This window comes from Prunus dulcis, unplaced genomic scaffold, assembly GCF_902201215.1.
Source record: "Prunus dulcis unplaced genomic scaffold, ALMONDv2, whole genome shotgun sequence".
NCBI lineage: Eukaryota > Viridiplantae > Streptophyta > Magnoliopsida > Rosales > Rosaceae > Prunus > Prunus dulcis.
In genome coordinates, this window is record NW_023010183.1 from 1 (window position 1) to 19,392 (window position 19,392).

Genomic DNA, 19,392 nt, shown 5'->3' on the forward strand with positions numbered 1-19,392 from the left:
AGATTCTGCGGACAAAAAAAAAAAGCTGACAGATTATTTTGTTCAGGATTTAAAGGCTCTCATATACAAGGGTTGCTAGATGGGGATTGTTTGTTGGTTTATTACTATGTTTGGTGGGATTTAAATGCTTGCGGACAGATTCTGTCAGGACATAACCAGATTTCTATAACACATGTTCCATTGTTTCTATAACAGATTTTCCTTATAACACATGTTCCTTACAATGCATGTCTATAACACATATGTTTCTCATTTTTGGAACACTTTGACAGCTAGCTCAATATCTGTATCTCAACAGCCTTTTAATGTTTATCTCCAGTTTGAGAGGACGTTTATATGTAAATTCCATGTATGTTCCATTGCACCAAAGAACAAGGCAATAAAAATTCGACGGCAATAACAAGTAATAAACAGGCAATACACGGGCAACATACCGACAATGTACATACAATACAAAGGCATTAAAATTTTGAAAGGAAAATAACAAAATAGTGCTATACATAATAATAAGACAATAATCACGCAATACAAAGCCAAATCAAAGCATTAGGCACGAGATATGTCCACAATAACATTACAATAGAGGGGCAATAGACACCCCATATACAATACATAACGTTGTATAGGGAAATGGATATGTTCTTATGAATAGTGGTAAGTTGCAGGAAAGATGACAGCAGCAGTCTCACAACACAACTTCGACTACGATTAGTTCCTGTCTTTAAGTTTTTACTTCCAAATGCGAATGGACTACCATTCATCATGCCCAGAAAAACAGAGAAGTTCATCAAATACAAATTTAATGATAATACCAGAACAATAGCCTGTTACCTCAGATATGACAGCCTGAGAAACTCCAATTCTATCTCCAACTAACAAGTAACTAATTGAGTAAAGAGAAACTATTGAGTAAGTTCGGCTTATGCTATCAACGAATGAATTTTTTTGGCAGATTGGAGAGACTAGTCAGCTAGTGGACTTTTGGATCATGTCTTTTAAAAGAGAACTAGCAAATAATTTTGGCTTATGCTTGTTATTATTAGGCCCCAAGAGGACATCTAAGACGTTATGTATTCTTCTTGTGGAACTGTATGTTTCTAATATTTGTTTCACTATTTTGTCAGAATGGAATCACATTTCTATATTGTCGAAATTAAACATTGTTACATCGTCATCTTGTATGTTTTAAAACTGTCGTATACGTGACCGCTGTCCTTTGTTTAAGGTCCCAAAATTTTCAAGTAAATTGAACTAAAATTTCATTTAATGGCATCAAAATAATTACATGGTCTCCTATACAGTAATATTAAATACATGTTTTTGTTTCACATAATCTTAAAAAATGACAAATTATCTCAAGAATTAATAACTTGAAAACAATAATCTCCTATTTAATTGTTGAATTTACATGAAGCATCATCCATTTTACTCTTGCAGATGCTCGAGCGAATGATGCGAATCCATTGTGGATCCTTGACGGTTTAGGATAATTTTTCCTTGGGTTTTGAGGAGTTTTAAGTTTCCTATTCATTGTATGATTATACTAAAGTCTTATGGTCTATAAATAGACATTTTAGTGCTAGGGTTTTCTCTAATGAGTGCAAGAGAGAAAACAGGGCTTCAAATTAGGTTGGAGCCAGGGTGAGAGAGAAGAGAGCTAGGGTTTGTGAGAGAGCAAATGGGGTTCTTCATTGTAACCCAATGAGTTCTTTCATACTTGTGAGTTTCTCGAGGATCACCAGAGAGGACGTAGGCACAACGCCGAAACTTTAAAAATTCTTGTGTTATTTGTGAGTGTGTTTACTTTTGGGTTTGTGAGTGCTTTTTCTTTGCGTGGCTTATGTGTAGTATTTGTGTAGTCCATCAACGACAAGGTCTTGAAGTGTTTGCGCACAACAATCCGGCCTACCAAACGGGACCTTGAACTTAAGGTGTGGTCTTGTTTTGCCTTCATCTTTGAAAGTGGAAACCCTCTTCTCTCTTAATGGAAGGATGGCCAAGATCAATCCTTATGCTACTACAAAAAAAATTGGCAACGGTCACTATTATTTGGTGACATTTGGTGATTAATGCTAGGATAACTAAAGCTAGTCACCTCAGCATTAGTCACCGAATGTCACCAAATCAAGGGCGGACCTATATTAGGGTTGTAGTGGGCTCCAGCCCAGTCCTATTTTTTAGAGTAGGCTTAATTTGTAAGCCAAATTTAGATAAATCAAATTTTAGCCCAAAGTTTCTCTCTATCTCTCTCCATTTTCTCTTTCTTCTTTAATCCCTTTGTCCCTTTTCTTCTTTCTTTTCTCTCTCATTTCTCTCTTCTTTTTCTTTCTTCTCTCTCTTTTCTTGTTATTTTTCTTTCTCTCCGCCATTTTTCTTTTCTCTTTCTTTCCTTTTGTCTTCTCTATTTGTTTCTCTTTTGTTTTATTAAGTCTCTGTTTCTCTCTTCTTCTTTTCCATGCGTTTCTCTGTTTACGCATTGATAGTGGTTTTTTGTCGTGAAGATGTTGAATAGATGGTTTGACCAGCTTGAGCATGTGGATGTTTTGGTGGAGGACCCGATTGTAGTCCGAATCACATAGGTGCCCAAAAAAAAAATTTAGCCCACCCCTGTAAAAAAATCCTAGATCCGCCATTGCACCAAATGATGGTGACTGTTGCCACTATTTTTTTGGTAGTCTGCTCTCTAAGTTGAAAATACTAATGGTTAGGATCAACCTTTGATGTCCCCAACTTTAGAACAAATGGCTAGGATAACACATCAGAGTGAAAATGATTATTCTCACATTATGACAATACTAATTACACTAAACTCGACTTTAAACTCGACTTTATTCTCACAACAGAATTGAAACTGATTATTCTGACAACAGAATCACAACAATACCAATTAAACTAAACTCAGACCTTCCTTAATTAGCACTTAGTGCTACATGACCCTTGGATTTACAGAAGCATATTTAAGCAGCTCCGGGTTGCTTTCAAAATGCTCCATGATTTCTTCACTCACACTCAACATTGCTTCTATTCCCTTGCCATCTCTTTTATCAATCAAAATAACCAAATCCTTTAGTCCAATACTAGGAATGCTCACCCATGCCGGCTTTCCCCATCCGAAATTAGCTTCATAAAAAGGAAACCTACACCAACTTCCAGGGCATAAATGGTACATGTCAGCATTCCCTGTCAACTTTTGACATTCTTGATCCCATTGCCATGCCTTAATAGAATCAAATGGTAGTTTTGTAGGATAAGTTTCTTTCTGCTGTTCAAGCCCTTTCCTGAGTTTGGCAACCAAGTCTTTTAGATCTATCGTCTCATCGTCACTCTCTTCTTGACCTTTTAATAACGATGGTGTAGCGACGACTACTAAATTAGCAACAACATTCCCACCCAAGTTTTGTGGGAAGGGTGGCTCAAACCGTCTACGCAAGTCCATAGCCATTTTGAACGAAGATGGTCTTGACCCCAGTGGTATGTTTGATGATTTGGATGATGCTTCCATAGCACATTTCCAAATGAGTGCTGAAACTACGAGGATACGAGTAGGTGCATGAGGTGCCAATGCGCTGGCCAAATGTGATTGGAGGGTGGCAATTTTTGAGGCATCAAACACAAACCTCTTTGTTATGTACTTGATGTCCACCAGCTTGGGTGGTGATGGCTGTGATGAGTTTAAGAAATCTAGTGGTGGAAAATAAGACGCAGCATCAAATTTTGGGACCATGAAGGGTGCCTGATCATCGTGACCATCATCAAGGGCTGTTTTGGCCCAACAACTGATGAGGGCGCTAGATGTGGTGCCATCAACAACCCTATGTGAAAAATTCAACCCTATTGCCATTCCTCCACACTCGAACAAGTTGGCTTGCACAGCAAGCAACGGGAGCGTCGTGGCATCACCATCACCATCACCATCAGGTTGACCAGTTGCTGGGACGAGCCCTGTTAGCATGTCAGGATCTGGATGTTCAAAAATCTGCGATAAGGAACATTTGACTCGGGCCGTCACAAACTCAGCTCCATCATCAGTGCATTGGACGATGTCATGGCCTTTACTCAATCTTCCTGCTAAGGGGTAGAAGTGAGTGAGAGTTTTGGCTAATGACTGAATTAGATGCTGAAAATAATCTCTCTCCTTCATCCTCATGGCCGCCGTGTCTGTGGAAGTAGCTCCACCTCCTGAACCAGTAATATTATTGTTGGCGGGATAGAAGAGAAGCGTTGGGAAGTAAACGTGACTTGGAAGCATCTGATCCAAAACAGAGAGCTGTAGGGTTCTCAAGGGATGAGGAGTTGGGGATGATGGTTTGACTGTTTGCCTCTCAATGATTTCAACCTTGATCAAGTCTGGGGCCATCTTACTTTGTTCGCTATAGGCTATATCTCGCTAGAAACTAATATGACTGTTTGCTATATATCAAGTCTCTGGCCATCTTACTTTCTTTATAGGCAAAAGAAAGTATCTGCATGGAATAACGATCGAGAGAGTCTTACAATTCTTGTGTGAGTGATTAGTTTAGTTAGGTGGTGGGATTTTATGAAGACGAGACTTGTAGTTTTGATTGGTGGCTCTAGCTCAGAGATTCTTCCCACCAAATAAAAGCTGCCAGATTCTTTTAGCTTGGCTCATAGTATAGTATAATGTGTTACATGTGTTACTAGTGTTGGGTGGGAATTAATGAAGACGAGAGAGACTTACTTTTAATATATATATATATATATATATAATCTAAAACAAGAAAATGAATGCAATTTGAATCCAACTTTTTAAACTCAAAAATAGAATTTAAGTTCAAAACAAAGAAAACTTGTTTGATAGCTCTATTTTTAAAAATTCAAACTCAAGTACAACTAAAAAACGCCATAATTATTAAAAACAAAAAATATCTATTTTTTCAGTTTTTTTCTAACAACTCACAAGTTCTCAAATTTTTAAGATTTGAAAACTAGTTTTCAAGTTGCATACGAAACAAGTTTTTGAATCTTAAAAATAGATTTAAGAACTTCTTGTTTTTAAGAAAAATCCAAAATTTTGAATTCCTTATTTGAATAGGATACCAAACACGCCCTAATATTTTCAAAACGATTTCTGATTTGTACTTTGAGTTAGAAAACAAAAAAAAAGATGTTTTTAACGTTCTCACAGCAAAAGTGAAAACGCAGAAAATGACTGCGAGTCCGATAAAAAATAAAAATAAAACACGAGATACAGCTCACCCTTCGTCCCATCTGTGTTTATCTATATCAGCTGTTCAGTGAAACAATGCCCAACATAACTGATACGTCTAGCCCTCTTCTCTATGAATATCAAGATCTTCATTTATTTGTGTAAATTTCCACACATCAGCATATTATCAACATCTTCATCTTCTATCTAAAATTCTAGTTGTTGATTTATTATGGGTTGTACGCATTTTGATCAGTATATTATTGGACTTATATCCTCTGAGAGCTGGGACTTAAGGGAAGATGGGGTTGAGGTTTTTATTTTATTTTAAATAATGTTCTCTAAATAAAATTCTAATTTTTTTTTCTTCTACATTATAACGTTGTTCTAATTTTTAAATAATTTTTTTTTCTACAGGACACATTAACAAAAAATGCCTTTAAAAAATAGTTTACATATAATAAAAGTTATATTGAAGAATACAAGTCCACATCGGAACTTTGATTAAATAAAATAAAATATATAATGAATGGTTCCATTACTAATATTATTGAGGCCTTTTACGATAAAACTCTATACCTATTGGGTTTTGTAGGTAGTTAAATTGGGTACAATATTGGTGTTGTTAGTAGTGAGCCAATGACCTGTCTCTCTGAAATTTAATATGGTATCAAAGGGTTGATTACAGCAGCGGACTCATGAATTTTTCAGCGGAGGTGCAATTCTTAAAAGCTAAAAGCTCAAAAAGAACAAAGAAAAAAAAAGAGACATGAAAGGACCCGCCCCGAATTTCCCAAAACCTTGGCAAATCCTGTGGAATTCCCGACATCACCCCGATGTCGGGCCCACTTACTAAAGACCGAGACTTTCTGCCGAAATTTCGGCAGTCTCCCTTATAAATTGGACATTTCCCAAAATTTCAACATGCATAAAAAACACATTTAATATTCCCAACGGGCAACATGCACAATATAATTTCATGCAATTCACATAAACGGCCTTCCTATAATTCTCAACAACCAAGCATGCTAGCAAATCAATTCATGCCTTAAACAAGGCAAACGATAAATTCAAATATAAATTTATAACTGCTAAATTTCAACATACATCATCTAACTTTTTCAATTTCAACATATGAGGTTTTAACCTCCTAACACAATCACATCTATGTCCGCGGCTGCACCTAATAACCTTAGGTTGCCTACGTACCCTGATTGAGGATCAAGCCATACGTAGTTCTTCCCTTAAAACCCAATTCCACACATAGACAATACCTTATTTCATTTCTCTGTATTTCACATAATCTCCCTATACGCCGGTACAACCAACGCAACTTATGAGGCTTGTCAATGCTGGATAACCTACGCCACGTGCGACCATACCATATTATCACAATATCTCCCCATACGCCGGTTCAACCAACGCCATGTATGGGGTCTGTCTCAACGCCGGATAACCTACGCCATGCAAGACCTGCACATCATATCACATATCTCCCCATACGCCGGTACAACCAATGCCACGTATGGGGCCTGTCGACACGCCGGATAACCTACGCCATGTGCGACCTCAACATATTATCACAATATCTCCCCATACGCCGGTACAACCAACGCCACATATGGGGTCTGTCTCAACGCCGAATAACCTACGCCACGCGAGACCTGCACATCATATCACATATCTCCCCATACGCCGGTACAACCAACGCCACGTATGGGGCCTGTCGACACGCCGGATAACCTATGCCACGTGCGACCTCAACATATTATCACAATATCTCCCCATACGCCAGTACAACCAACGCCACGTATGGGGTCTGTCCGCACGCCGGATAACCTATGCCACGTGGGACCTAACTTTCACTGGGTGGTACTTGTAGTGTAACCAAAATCCGGGGAGGTACCTAAGGTAGTGCGTATAGCACTTCAAACTGACATTCTAGACTCTTTTGTACCCTTGTACAAACATATATAATTATATATATTAATACTAATATTGTGTAAACCTCAAAAATGGTCTAGCACCTGATAATCCCCCTGGGAAGGTGAGGCTACTCCGGGAGACTCACGGTCAATCAAGGGTCAAACTACCCTAACCCTGGTCAAACGGGCCCACGGGGCCCACGACCTCCAAATTCCGATCCGAAAGTTCCTATGGGTTCTGCAAGGTATAGGACACTCGTCCTGCAAGTTTGGTTCAGATCGGACGGTCGGATCGCTCACCATCGCAAGATCTGACGGTTAATATAAAACATAAACTTTAAATTATTAAATCGAAACATCCGGGGCTCCGATTCACGATCTGTGAATTCCTACACGATCCTAGAAATACCTAGATTAACATAAATTAAATTTGAGACCATCCAACGGACCTAACCTATCGAACCCGGATAACGCGCAATAGGCGATATCCGTTCGATAGTCAAATGACGTCCAAATTCAGATCCGCGAAATCCTACGCACTCGTGACAACCTAAGGATCTCATCGAGACACAGTGAAACTCCACTACCCTCGCCCATGAGCCACCACACGGGCCGGCAGCGCTGGGTGCCCAAACCGATTACGAATTGCCGAAAAATCTCAAAACCATGGCTCCAAACTCCTACCCTAGGTATAACACCCTATTTGGAACCACTTTTGTTCTTGGACCTACCCCAAAAACTGACCGAAAATGGGCGGAATCGCGATCCCAAAATCGGCCAAATTTCAATTCGTAAATCGAATTGGTTACGCTAAGAATCGATCCAATCCTACCCAACAGGCAGCTAGAGCATGAAGAATGGATGAATTTCCATTCCTTGTTCTCCAGAAATGGCTGCCGGAGGAGGGAGATCAGAGCCGGCGAAGTTCGAGCGAAAACTGGGCAAAAATCGCCTTTTTCCGGCTGCTGGAGCGGCGGCTGATGTTGGGGAAGGGCCGGGTTGTGACGCCGAGGCCAAGCCGGTCCTTTTGGCACCAGTCTCATCCGCAGCTGCGGCCGGTGGCCGGAGATTCGAGGAGAGAGAGAGGGACCGACGAGGAGAGAGAGAGAGAGAGAGAGAGAGAGAGAGAGAGAGAGAGAAATCTGATTTTTTATTTATAAAAATCTCATTTCGAAAGAATTACGATTATGCCACTGGGTTTCTTTTGACCATATCTCTCTCGTTACAACTCCGATTCGAGGCCACTACGTGTTTACGAACTCATCTCAGTACGACCTATCCAAAAATACTAGTCACTGCCCCAAACTCTCTCCGGGTAAGAAAGTGACCAAAATACCCCTATCTCAAGGGTAAATTTGTAATTTCTCTTAAATAATTTAAATAAGGGGTTTAATTTGGAGTCGGGGTGTTACAAGACAACTAAATATCCTTATAATTTAAACAATACTAGTGTTATTCATAATTAATTGAAAAAATAACATTACAATTACCCTACAATTGTTGCCGACAAGGTTTCATATCATGAAAATGTCGCATTATATTTGCATTACTGATATAAGAAAAAACATCATGAAAACGTCGCATTATATTTGCATCACATTACACACTTTAGGTGATGTTAAATTGGTTTTTTATAAAGAGAATTTTCAATCCTACTTAAATAAGGAATTCCCAAAACCCAATTGAATAAAGAGAAGTTCCAATTAAAATCCAATTAGGTAAGAATTATAAAAGCCCTCTAGAAGCCCATGAATGGCCCAGCAGTTTCCCCTTTTTTTAAAAAAAAAAAAAAAAAAAAAAAAACCTGGTCCAAAACGACGTTGTTTTGGCCAGGTTAAAAAAAAAGAAAAAAAAAGAAAGCAGCATCTGATCCAAAACGACGTCGTTTTGGCCTCACTTTTTTATTTTTAATGAGAAGAGGTGCAACTTCAGCAGCTCTTCTGGGGTTTTCCGACTACCAGAGGTGCAGATGCACCTCCTTGCACTTGCACAGGTTTGCCACCGGTTGATTGACTGGGCCTGAATTGAGCATTTACCCTTACCAAATATATGGTGCTCACATGTTTGGCTTGAGTGTTTACTCCTACCCTTTACCCAATATGTGGTGTTCACGTGTTAGGCCTAAATGATTGACTCCGATGTGGACATGCCTCCACGTGTGGCTTACTATGTGGTGATCCCCAGCTACCCACTACTTGATATTGTCCCTAACGTAACTACCTACAAAGCTCAATAGGTGTGGGGTTTTATCACAAAAGGTCTCGGTGTTTTTAGTGGTAGAATCATTCATTATATTTTGTATTTTATTTAGTCAAGTTTCCGATGCGGGACTCATATTCTTCAACAAGTTACAAATTGTTTGTTGAAGTTATATAAACTAATCCTTAGTATCAAGTTATATAAGATCATAAGTGAAGAGCAAACCAGTTTGACATTGTTATGTTGTGAAAATAATTACTTTGAGATTTGTTGTGAGAGAAATCAGTTGTAAAGGAAAACAGTTTAGCGTTTGGTAAACTAAATAGTAAAATTGCTGTTAGTACAAAAATCAATTTATAAGTTTTTGGTAAAATTATGTGTAAAAGTGCAGTGATTGTGTGTAATGACTAAAAAGGACATAATGTTAACAAATTTTTTTCCTTTCTAAATTAGTGAAAATAACACTTTCACTTATTTTTTCGGAGCAATAACACTTTCACTTTGATTTGTACAATTCTTGTGTTAACTATGTTTCAATTATAAAGTAATGAAGTCTTTATTTTAGATAGCAATATCTCTCCAACATACATAATATCTCCAAATGTCATGACCAATTACAAAACTGAACATATGTCCATTAATAATTTTGTTTACCCCACTATAGTTTATATCTCCATGCCCAACAGTCAATTCCGAATTAATTGTCAATTCCCATCGAGTCCCGTCGAGTATACTCCATGCCCATCATCATCAATTTCTTCTACTCTTTTAATTGCTACTCCTACTTGCATTATTGAATATATGCATTCATTTCCTTTTATTTTTAAGTTTATTTAGAAATTAAAAGAGTAAAAGAAATTGATGATGATGGTCTGCGAGATTTGGTCTCTTCCTGGGTTTTTTTATAAAAAAATTATCTGAGTCTCTTCCTGGTTTATGTACATGATTATGCAGTGTTTTGGGTTGCTAGTTTCATATTGTTTTCTCAAACCTTTTGGGAGTTATATAATGAAGGTTTCATTCTGTACACCAAAAAATAAATAAATAAAACAGACACATCAAAACCAAAACAGGATGATAGAGAGACATCACCCAGATACAAATTGAAAAAACTTAATAAAAACCAAAACAGAATGACATAAATATCACACAGAAACAACCCAAAAAAAAAAAGTGTGAAGTGCAGTGTGAATCCTAGAGAAAAATTATGCGGCTCATCCTTAAATCTGGGTCTCGCGCTAACATTATAGAAGAAAAGTGTGAAGACATTGTTAGATGTGGGTTATGCGAAAATTAAAGTAGAAAAGTAAATTTTTGTTCTGTGAAAATTAAAGAAGATAAGAAGAAGAAGAAAAAAAAATGAGGAAGGAGGAGAGATTCAGAAAACGCATGAGAAAAAGTTCAAGGATAATGGAAGTAATATCTAAAAATTAAAGAGGTTAATTTGGGCATTTTAGGAAAATTCATTAAAACACCACTGGTTCCTCACCCGCTTTCTGCATAAGCGGAAATATAATCACCCATTATTGTTGTAAATGGGTGACCCATATGTTGAAAGTGAAAAACAATGTCGGAAGGGAAACACCAAGTTTTACGGAGAGTTGAAGACTTTTTGTCTCACGCACTGCTTACATACAGAAAGGAGTAAATGTTATGGTTGTGACCTCTAGAGAGAGAGAGAGAAAAAAGAAGAAGAGAGCCTAGGCAGAGAAGGAAGAAATAGGAGAGCCAGAGAAGAGAAAAGAGAGCAGAGAGAAATTGTCCAAGAGAGAAAAATAGTGAGCCAATGAGAGTGTTATATTCCTTTTGTAGCCCTATTATTTTACATAGTGAAAATGTTAGTGTTGATGCTCTCCGGAGACGTAGGCACAACTTGCCGAACCTCGTCAAATATTGTGTTTTATTTATTTTATGTGCAGCCTTTATATTCCAGCACCATGTGTTTATTATACAACGATTGTAGATTTTTTTTTCTCTTTTATCAGTAAGATCTTTAGTTTTCTCACAACCAATGAGGCATAATAATATGAGCAATATAATATTGATTTGATTATATTTCTTTTCATGAAGACAACAAATTCAATAACCATCTTCTCACAAAACAATTGAAAGTGATTATTCTCACAGCTAGCGCAATGAAAATAATTATTCTCACGACACAACAATACTAATTAAACTCGACCAAACTCCGACCTTAACACATAGTGCTACATGACCCTTGGATTTACAGAAGCATATTTAAGAAGCTCCGGATTGCTTTCAAAATGCTCCATGATTTCTTCACTCAAACTCAACAACGCTTCTATTCCCTTGCGATCTTTTTTATCAATCAGATAAAACGCATCCTTACAACCAATACTAGGAACGCTAACCCATGTCGGCTTTCCCCATCCAAAATCGGCTTCATAAAACGGAAACCTACACCAAATTCCAGAGCATAAATGGTACATGTCAACATTCCCTCTCAATTTTTCATATTCTCGAGCCCTTTGCAATGCCTCATTAGAATCAAATGGTAGTTTTGTAGGATAAGTTTCTTTCTGTTGTGCAATACCTTTACTGAGTTTGGCAACCAAGTCTTTTAGATCTATTGTCTCATTACTCTCTTCTTGACCTTTTAATGATGCTGTTGCGGTGACTACTAAAATACCAACAACGTTCCCAGCCAAGTTTTTTGGCAAGGGTGGCTCAAACCGTCTACGCAAGTCCATAGTTAGTAGGAACGAAGATGGTGGTATGTTTGATGATTTGGATGATGCTTCCATTGCACATTTCCAAATGAGTGCTGAAACTACAAGGACACGTGTCGGTGCATGAGGTGCCAATGCGCTGGCCAAATTTGATTGGAGGGTGGCAATCTTTGAGGCATCAAACACAAATCTCTTTGTTATGCACTTGTCTTGTTTAATGATGCCCACCAGCTCGGCTGATGATGGCTGTGATGAGTTTAAGAAATCTAGTGGTGGAAAATAAGACGCAGCATCAAATTTTGGGACCATGAAGGGTACCTGATCATCGTCACCATCATCAAGGGCTGTTTTGGCCCAACAACTGATGAAGGCGCTAGCTGTGATGCCGTCAACAACCTTATGTGAAAAATTCAACCCTATTGCTATTCCTCCACACTCGAACAAGTTGGCTTGCACAGCAAGCAACGGGAGCCTCGTGGAAACACCATCACCATCACCATCACCGTCAGGTTGACCAACTGCTGGGACGAGCCCAGTTAGCATCTCGAAATCTGGATGTTCAAAAATCTGCGATAACGAACATTTGACCCGGGCCGTCACGAACTCAGCTCCATCATCAGTGCATTGGATCATGTCATAGCCTTTACTCAATCTTCCTGCTAGAGGGTAGAAGTGAGTGAGAGTTTTAGCTAATGACCGAATTAGATGCTGACAATAATCTCTCTCCATCCTCATGGCCGCCATGTCTGTAGAAGTAGCTCCACCTCCTGAACCAGTAATATTATTGTTGCCGGAATAGAAGAGAAGCGTTGGGAAGTAAACGTGACTAAGAACCATCTGATCCAAAACAGAGAGCTGTATGGTTCTCGAGGAATGAGGAGTTGGGGATGATGGTTTGACTGTTTGCCTCTCAATGATTTCAACCTTGATCAAGTCTGGGGCCATCTTACTTTGTTTGCGACAGGCTATGTCTACTTCCAAAGCAATATGACTTTTTTCTGAAGGCTATATCAAGTGTGTGGCCATCTTTATAGGCAAAAGAAAGGATCTGCAAGGAATAACAACTTAAATTAGTATAGTATGCCAACTTCTTCTGTGAGTGATTAGTTTAGTTAGGTGGGATTTTATGAAGACGAGACTAGTAGTTTTGAATGGTGGCTCTAGCTCAGAGATTCTTCCGAGACCAAAAAAAAAAAGCTGACAGATTCTTTTGTCTAGGATTTATAGGCTTCATAGTACACAGATATTCCCTTGTTTAACACATGTGAGAACAATGTTACAATAAAAGTCCTATTTGACAGGTTTTCCCAAAATATCAATTGGCCAACAAACTTTAATATTGAGATGGAAGAAGGAAATAAGAGAGCAATACTATTGTTTTGAAAGGCGAGGTGTGATGCGTTTTTGATCTTGTAAAGCAAGGCGTAAACCTTGAAGTGTTAAGTCGTAAATTTTTTGTGACAATAAGAGCCGATTGGTTTAAGATGAGGGTGACAAGTATATAGCTGAACTTCAAACTCTCTCCTAATGAATGGTCAAGATGAAGCTCGAGTTAAAAATATAGAAAATTTGGCATAAGTTCAATTCTTATGAGAGATGTTATGTGCAATCCACGTGAAAGCTGTTATATATTGATCCAAGTCCCTTGACTTTTGTGCCACATAAGATTACATGCATGTTTGATTTATTGATGTTTACGTTTTATTTAGTTATTTTTTTATTCCAATTATACCCCTAAAACATAAATAAGATAAATTATGAATTTGTAAAACCGGTAAGTTATTGATTTGTAGGACATTAATTATCATATTTGATTTGAACCTAACAATTCTCTCTTTTGACCCCACACACTCTTTACACCCCATAAAATTTTAGTGAAATCTAAAATTATTCTCTACACCCATCACTTCTTCCTAAATTACCCTTACTTACCTAAACCCATCACACACACATTTTATTTTCACACCACAACCCATATTAAAATTTCACGTGTTCTACACAGATCTCCGCATAATTTCTTTGTAAACCCCATCAGATATGCAAACCCTAAGGCTGCAACAACTCCACCGAAACACCATCAATTCTGCGGTACAACTCCACCGAAACGCCAAGGTCGTGAACTCCACCTAGCAGCTATCGTAAAGGACGCCACCGAAACTCCAATGTCGTGAAGCACGGCAAGGTTAGCACCTCAATTTTGATTTTTAATGTCACATATAGACAGATTGGTGTAAGATTGCAGATCTGAAAAGAATAGAGATATTTAGTGATATACCCATTCTTAGCACTAATATTATAAATAAACCATACACCATTGAATTTCTATAAACAAACCCAAAAAACACCCAAAAAAATGACAATTGGCCTTATTGAATTTAATATTGAATATTAAATTACTTTGATGCCCTATTGAGTGTTTTGGGTATTTTTATGAGATTTTGGGTTGGTCTTGTTTTAAGGAATTGATGGTAGTTTTGTAATTTATAAGAAGTTAAAAGCCTTTTTGTAATGTTGTAAATGGATTTTGGGTGTGTTTCTAAAGTCCATTTCATATAGGATATTTTTATAATTTGGGCCCCTATATTGGGTATAATAGTGAATCTCCCAAAAGAATACCACCTATTGATATTCTTTTGAGTAATGCTATTTGGACACACAACATTGACCACCTTAACTGACCACCTTATGTGGCAACTGATGTGTCATGCCATGTCAATTAATGAATGTTGCCATGAGGCCACTCACTAGGAATGCTAGGGTTTTTTAATTTCTTTTTTAATTGACATGGCGCCATTCATTAACTGACATGGCATGACACATCAGTTGCCACATAAGATGGTCAGTTAAAATGGTCAATGTTGTGTGTCTAAATAGCATTACTCTATTCTTTCATTACTTTATCAATAAAGGGGAGATTGGTTTAAGATGAGGGTGACAAGTGTATCGTTGAACTTCAAACTCTCTCCTAATGAATGGCCAAGATGAATGCTTACACCCCGAGTCAAAAATAACGGTCAAGATTGAATCTCGCCTCTACGAGTTAGTGTACATTGGGCTTGCTGCACGTTCTGTTCTTTTATTTGCAAGCTCTGGTGTATCTTTACAGTGGCTTATCATGAATATTGATGCTTTCTCATGACAAACTTCTGTTTTCTTTGAGAAAATTACATTTTTATCAATAACTTTCAATTGTTAATAGTCATTCACAATGGTCGAAATAAACCCCCATCCCATTTGTGCCAACCAAATAAGGAAACAAAAAATTGTGTTCGATACATAGATTGTTTGCGCAAATAATCTCGCAGGAGAATATTCGCCTTGTGATTCTTCAGATCTTCCTTCTCTCTCTTTCTCAATTCCTGTAAAAAAGACAGGAGTAAATATACCACACCCGGGGGTGTTGGTCAAAGGCCCTCCGATGCCTATGTTCGAGTGTTTGTAGGAAAACAATAGCTAACAAAAGAGTATGGAGTTGTATATATGGTGTGAACTAGGTGGTCGTAGCCGTGTGTGGTGGCCGGAGCCGTGTGGAGAAAATATGGAGAGTGGAGAGGGAGAGAGCTTCGAGTATTTTTCTCGGGTTTTAGAAGTAGGTTTGGATGTAGGTTTTTTGAAGTACATTAAATGATGAATGAAGTCATCTATTTTTAGGAGCCTCGGGGCTAGGGTTTCGTAGAGAATAAACTCTTAGTAGGAGGAGTTTATTCTTTACCCAAATTCATAAAGATTGAGTCGGGCTTGATTATATCTCCTTATTAGGATAATATCTGAATTAATGATATTATCTCATTAAATAAAGATAATATCCTATAATTAAGATATTATCCCTATTAATTAATTGGACAAATAAATTGGTTCAATTACTTAATTTAAGGGATAATCTTCTTTTCCACATGACATGCTGTGATTGGAGGCGAAAATATTTGCTCCCACATAGATGACAAACATGTCAAACTAACATAGCATTCTCCATTAAAAAGACATCTCTTCTTTCCCAAACCCTCCTGGCTGGATTGAGAAAGAAAGAAGAGAGACAAAAACACACACTACCAAGTTAAAGTGACATTATTTTTTTTATTTTTCTTTTTTCTTTCTTTAAAGCAAAACCTCATTCACACCGAGAGACCCACGTGCTCCCAATACTCACTCGAAAATTATTTGCTCATTATCCGCATCAACTTCTCTCAACTCAAGGCTTGGAAGGAGCTTTGGCACTAGGAGGCTGGTTCTTCTTGATCCCACTTACAATGTCATCAATTCTAAGGAGTAAGCAAGCAGCTTCTATGGCAGTTTTAAAAGTCTGAGCCTTCACGTTGTAGGCATCCCAGATCTGACATCATAATTGTTAGAGCATCTCCAAGGAATATGTCAAATACCAAACATCAAATTTAAATTTGATGGCTGATATGGCAATTTGACATCTTACACAGCTTTACACTCCACCTGATATTTCAAATTAAATTATTATTTTATTACATTTTAGTGTTGATTTATTTTTGTTGAGGCCCAAAAAATTCACGGTTTGGCCCAAATAAATTATTGGCCCAATGCAATACCTTATTGAGAAAAAACCCGATTCGGGCATGCAAAAGTTCTTCATATGCGCTTGGACACATGCCACGTCAAGCAAATAAGCAACACGCCATGCTACAAGCTTAAGTGAGCCCAAGCCACACAAGATGCCCGGGGCTTGCTTGAGTGGGTTATGGTATGGATGGTAATAAATCAACATGAGGCCCATTGATGGGCCGAGAAATGGAAGTCTCGGGTTGCTTGGGAGCCTTGGGACTCAAGTTCATTTCTTAGGCCCAAACATATGGGTGAGCACAAAGGAGGAAATAGCCCATTAGCTTAACCAAATTAGCCCAACACCTCAACAAAAATAGTCCAACACTTGTTGAGGTTAGCCCATTCACTTGATAAACCAACTTATTGTCCAAGAAGGCCCAAGCAACTCAAGAAAATATATGCAAAATCTCCAGCACCTAGCTGAAAACAAAAGCCACGATGAAAGCCAAAATATCCATGTATGTAAGCTGCTGGAGGTTCCAGCACGTGGGGGGAGCAAGTTCCAAGCAAGAAACATTCAAGGAACCAAGGAATCTTAGCCTGCGAGCTGCCAGAAGCACCCTTTGAACCAGCATATATATCCACTTCCTTTCCTTCATCAGATCTGGCTAAGGAAGGAGGAAGGAAAGAAGAAGAAAAATAGCTAAGAATGGAGCCTCCTACTGGAATAGCTGCGGGAAAAGGGGGCCTTGAGCTTCTCAAAATCTCTGATTTTGTGCAAATAGGCAGAGGAAATTTCACCAAGATAGGAAAAGTCAAGGGAGGAGATGAGAAAGGAAAGGAAAAGCTTAGCCAAAATGGATAGAAACCGTTGGGGTTTCTTGGAAAAAGATGGGTTCCAGCAGCTATAAAAGGGGCCTCTTCTACCCAACCAAAAACCAACTCAGATTCAGAGAGCAAGCTTTATCTCTTACCTGCAAAAACCCAGCAATTTCGTGCACTATACACCCTTCTTCTCCATTTTCCTCTTCTGGCAGACCACTTTCACATATGTCAGAAGGTTTGTCAAGCTGCCGGAAGAACATTGTTCTTTCTTTCTCTCTTCTCAGCCAAATCAGCCTGCAAACCTCTTCTTCCTCACCTTAAACACTCCCATTTCTCCCTAGGAAGCCATATTTTCCTCTTTGGTGCTAAACTCATGCTGATTTTGCTTCCATGCCACAAGCCTCTCATGCCAAGCTAGAAAATTTATCTGTAAGCCTCAAGAAATCATCTGTAAGCTGTTGTTATTTTCATTGGTGAAGGTAACCAAGGTGTTTCCTAAGGCATCTCAGTCCTTTCGAAGCATTCTTGGGCCTTGATCTTTGAACTCAGGCTCAAAGGGCAATTTCATCCATCTGCCCTTTACGGCAGCCCAGCCCGTTTAAGCTGCCGGAAGAAAAAAGCCCCTACAATTTTTAATTAAAAAGAAAAGAAAAAAATAAATAAATATTCATTTGACATCTTGCTTTTGGGATGTCAAAAATAACATCTCAACCTCCAGCCTTCATTCCACATCAGCTTTACACATCGGTTGGAGTGATGTGAGATATTATTTCTAGTCATTAAATGTCTATGTGGCACTTTTAACATATCAGTTGGATATACTAACAGCCTTACCGACATAAGAAATTTCATATTCAAGACTCTATGAATGCTCAATTATGAGTATTGCAATTGGCATCCACTTTAATATAATAACTAAGATTACAGCAAGCAAGAGTGAGGGCTAAATTAGAATTTAAAGGCTGACAAATTCTTTTGTCTAGGATTTTAAGGCTCTCAAGGTAAAAGAGTTGCTAGATGGGATTGTTTATTGGTTTATTAATGAGCTAGGTGGGATTTAAATGCTTGCCGACAGATATATCGACAGAATATTGATACTTTATTTATGCCACATCGAGACTATGCGGGCTATAATGGTGTTGAAGTTTGGCTCACCTTTAGGATGCGAAGGGAGAAAGGAAGGAGTATTCTCGGCAAGAAAGCGTTCGATCACCAAGTCATGGGAGATCGATTGGTTTTGTGTAGAGAGTGACAGGACCTGCCCTGAATCCCTCAAAACCCGGGGACGAATCTTGTGAAAATTCCGACATCATCCTGATGCTGGGCTCACTTCAAATACTATATCGGCAGAGTCCCCCCTTGAAATATGGACATTTAATATCACCAACCAGCAACATGCACAAGATAATTTCATGCAGTTTACAAAGATGGCCTCCGGCCTCACAATTATACCCTAGTATGGGTAAGAACAAAGAAATTCTAAAGACTCAGACCAAGATCAAGCACCCATCCCAACGGGTTTCGGACTCAACAAGACCACAAACACCTTTTAACCACGACTACTTGGTAAAACCGAAATAAAATCAATCAATCAAACCTCGTTCTCAAATGAGCTTAAGGACCATCGACAAAGTCGAAACCAAACTCATCGAAAGAGCAAAAGAAGAAAGACTAGATCCAAACGACTAAATTAAAGTTCCAGAATTATCTTTAGTTCGGGGCTGCACCTGAGTGGGACCCCAGGCTACCTACGTACCCTTACTGAGGGATCAAGCCACACGTAGTTCTTCTGTCCAAAATCACGAACCAGGTGATATACAACCATTTTCAGTAGTACAAATAAGTTATTTCTAGAGTTATCTTTCCCAGTTATAGTAAAATAATCCATTTTTCCTCTCTCTGTTACTTTACTACACGTCTGAGAGTCCAATGCCGAGCGTAGCAAAGTAACCGTAACCCAAGTATACAGATCCTCTATCACACGCAGGATAATCCAACGCCACGTGTGGCTAGGTAACTAATATTTTAATGAGCCCACACGCCTGAAATTTCCAACGCCACGTGTGGGAAATCCATT

The 19,392-nt window shown here is 38.4% G+C and overlaps 2 protein-coding genes across 2 annotated transcripts; both read right to left on the reverse strand.

Moving 5' to 3' along the window:
• Positions 1 to 2,898: 2,898 nt before the first annotated feature.
• Positions 2,899 to 4,357, reverse strand: LOC117613144 (stemmadenine O-acetyltransferase-like). Its single transcript, XM_034341788.1, has one exon. It carries the CDS (start codon positions 4,355 to 4,357, stop codon positions 2,927 to 2,929), a length of 1,431 nt encoding a protein of 476 aa, XP_034197679.1. The 3' UTR covers positions 2,899 to 2,926.
• Positions 4,358 to 11,318: 6,961 nt separating this feature from the next.
• LOC117613143 (BAHD acyltransferase At5g47980-like) lies at positions 11,319 to 12,994 on the reverse strand. The gene has a single exon (XM_034341787.1). The coding sequence runs from the start codon at positions 12,924 to 12,926 to the stop codon at positions 11,499 to 11,501; it is 1,428 nt and encodes a 475-aa protein (XP_034197678.1). The 5' UTR covers positions 12,927 to 12,994; the 3' UTR covers positions 11,319 to 11,498.
• Between the last annotated feature and the right edge of the window lie 6,398 nt (positions 12,995 to 19,392).

Bases quoted from the DNA above. Each gene is read 5' to 3' on its own strand.
- LOC117613144 (XM_034341788.1), bottom strand. From the start codon at position 4,357: ATGGCCCCAGACTTGATCAAGGTTGAAATCATTGAGAGGCAAACAGTC.
- LOC117613143 (XM_034341787.1), bottom strand. From the start codon at position 12,926: ATGGCCCCAGACTTGATCAAGGTTGAAATCATTGAGAGGCAAACAGTC.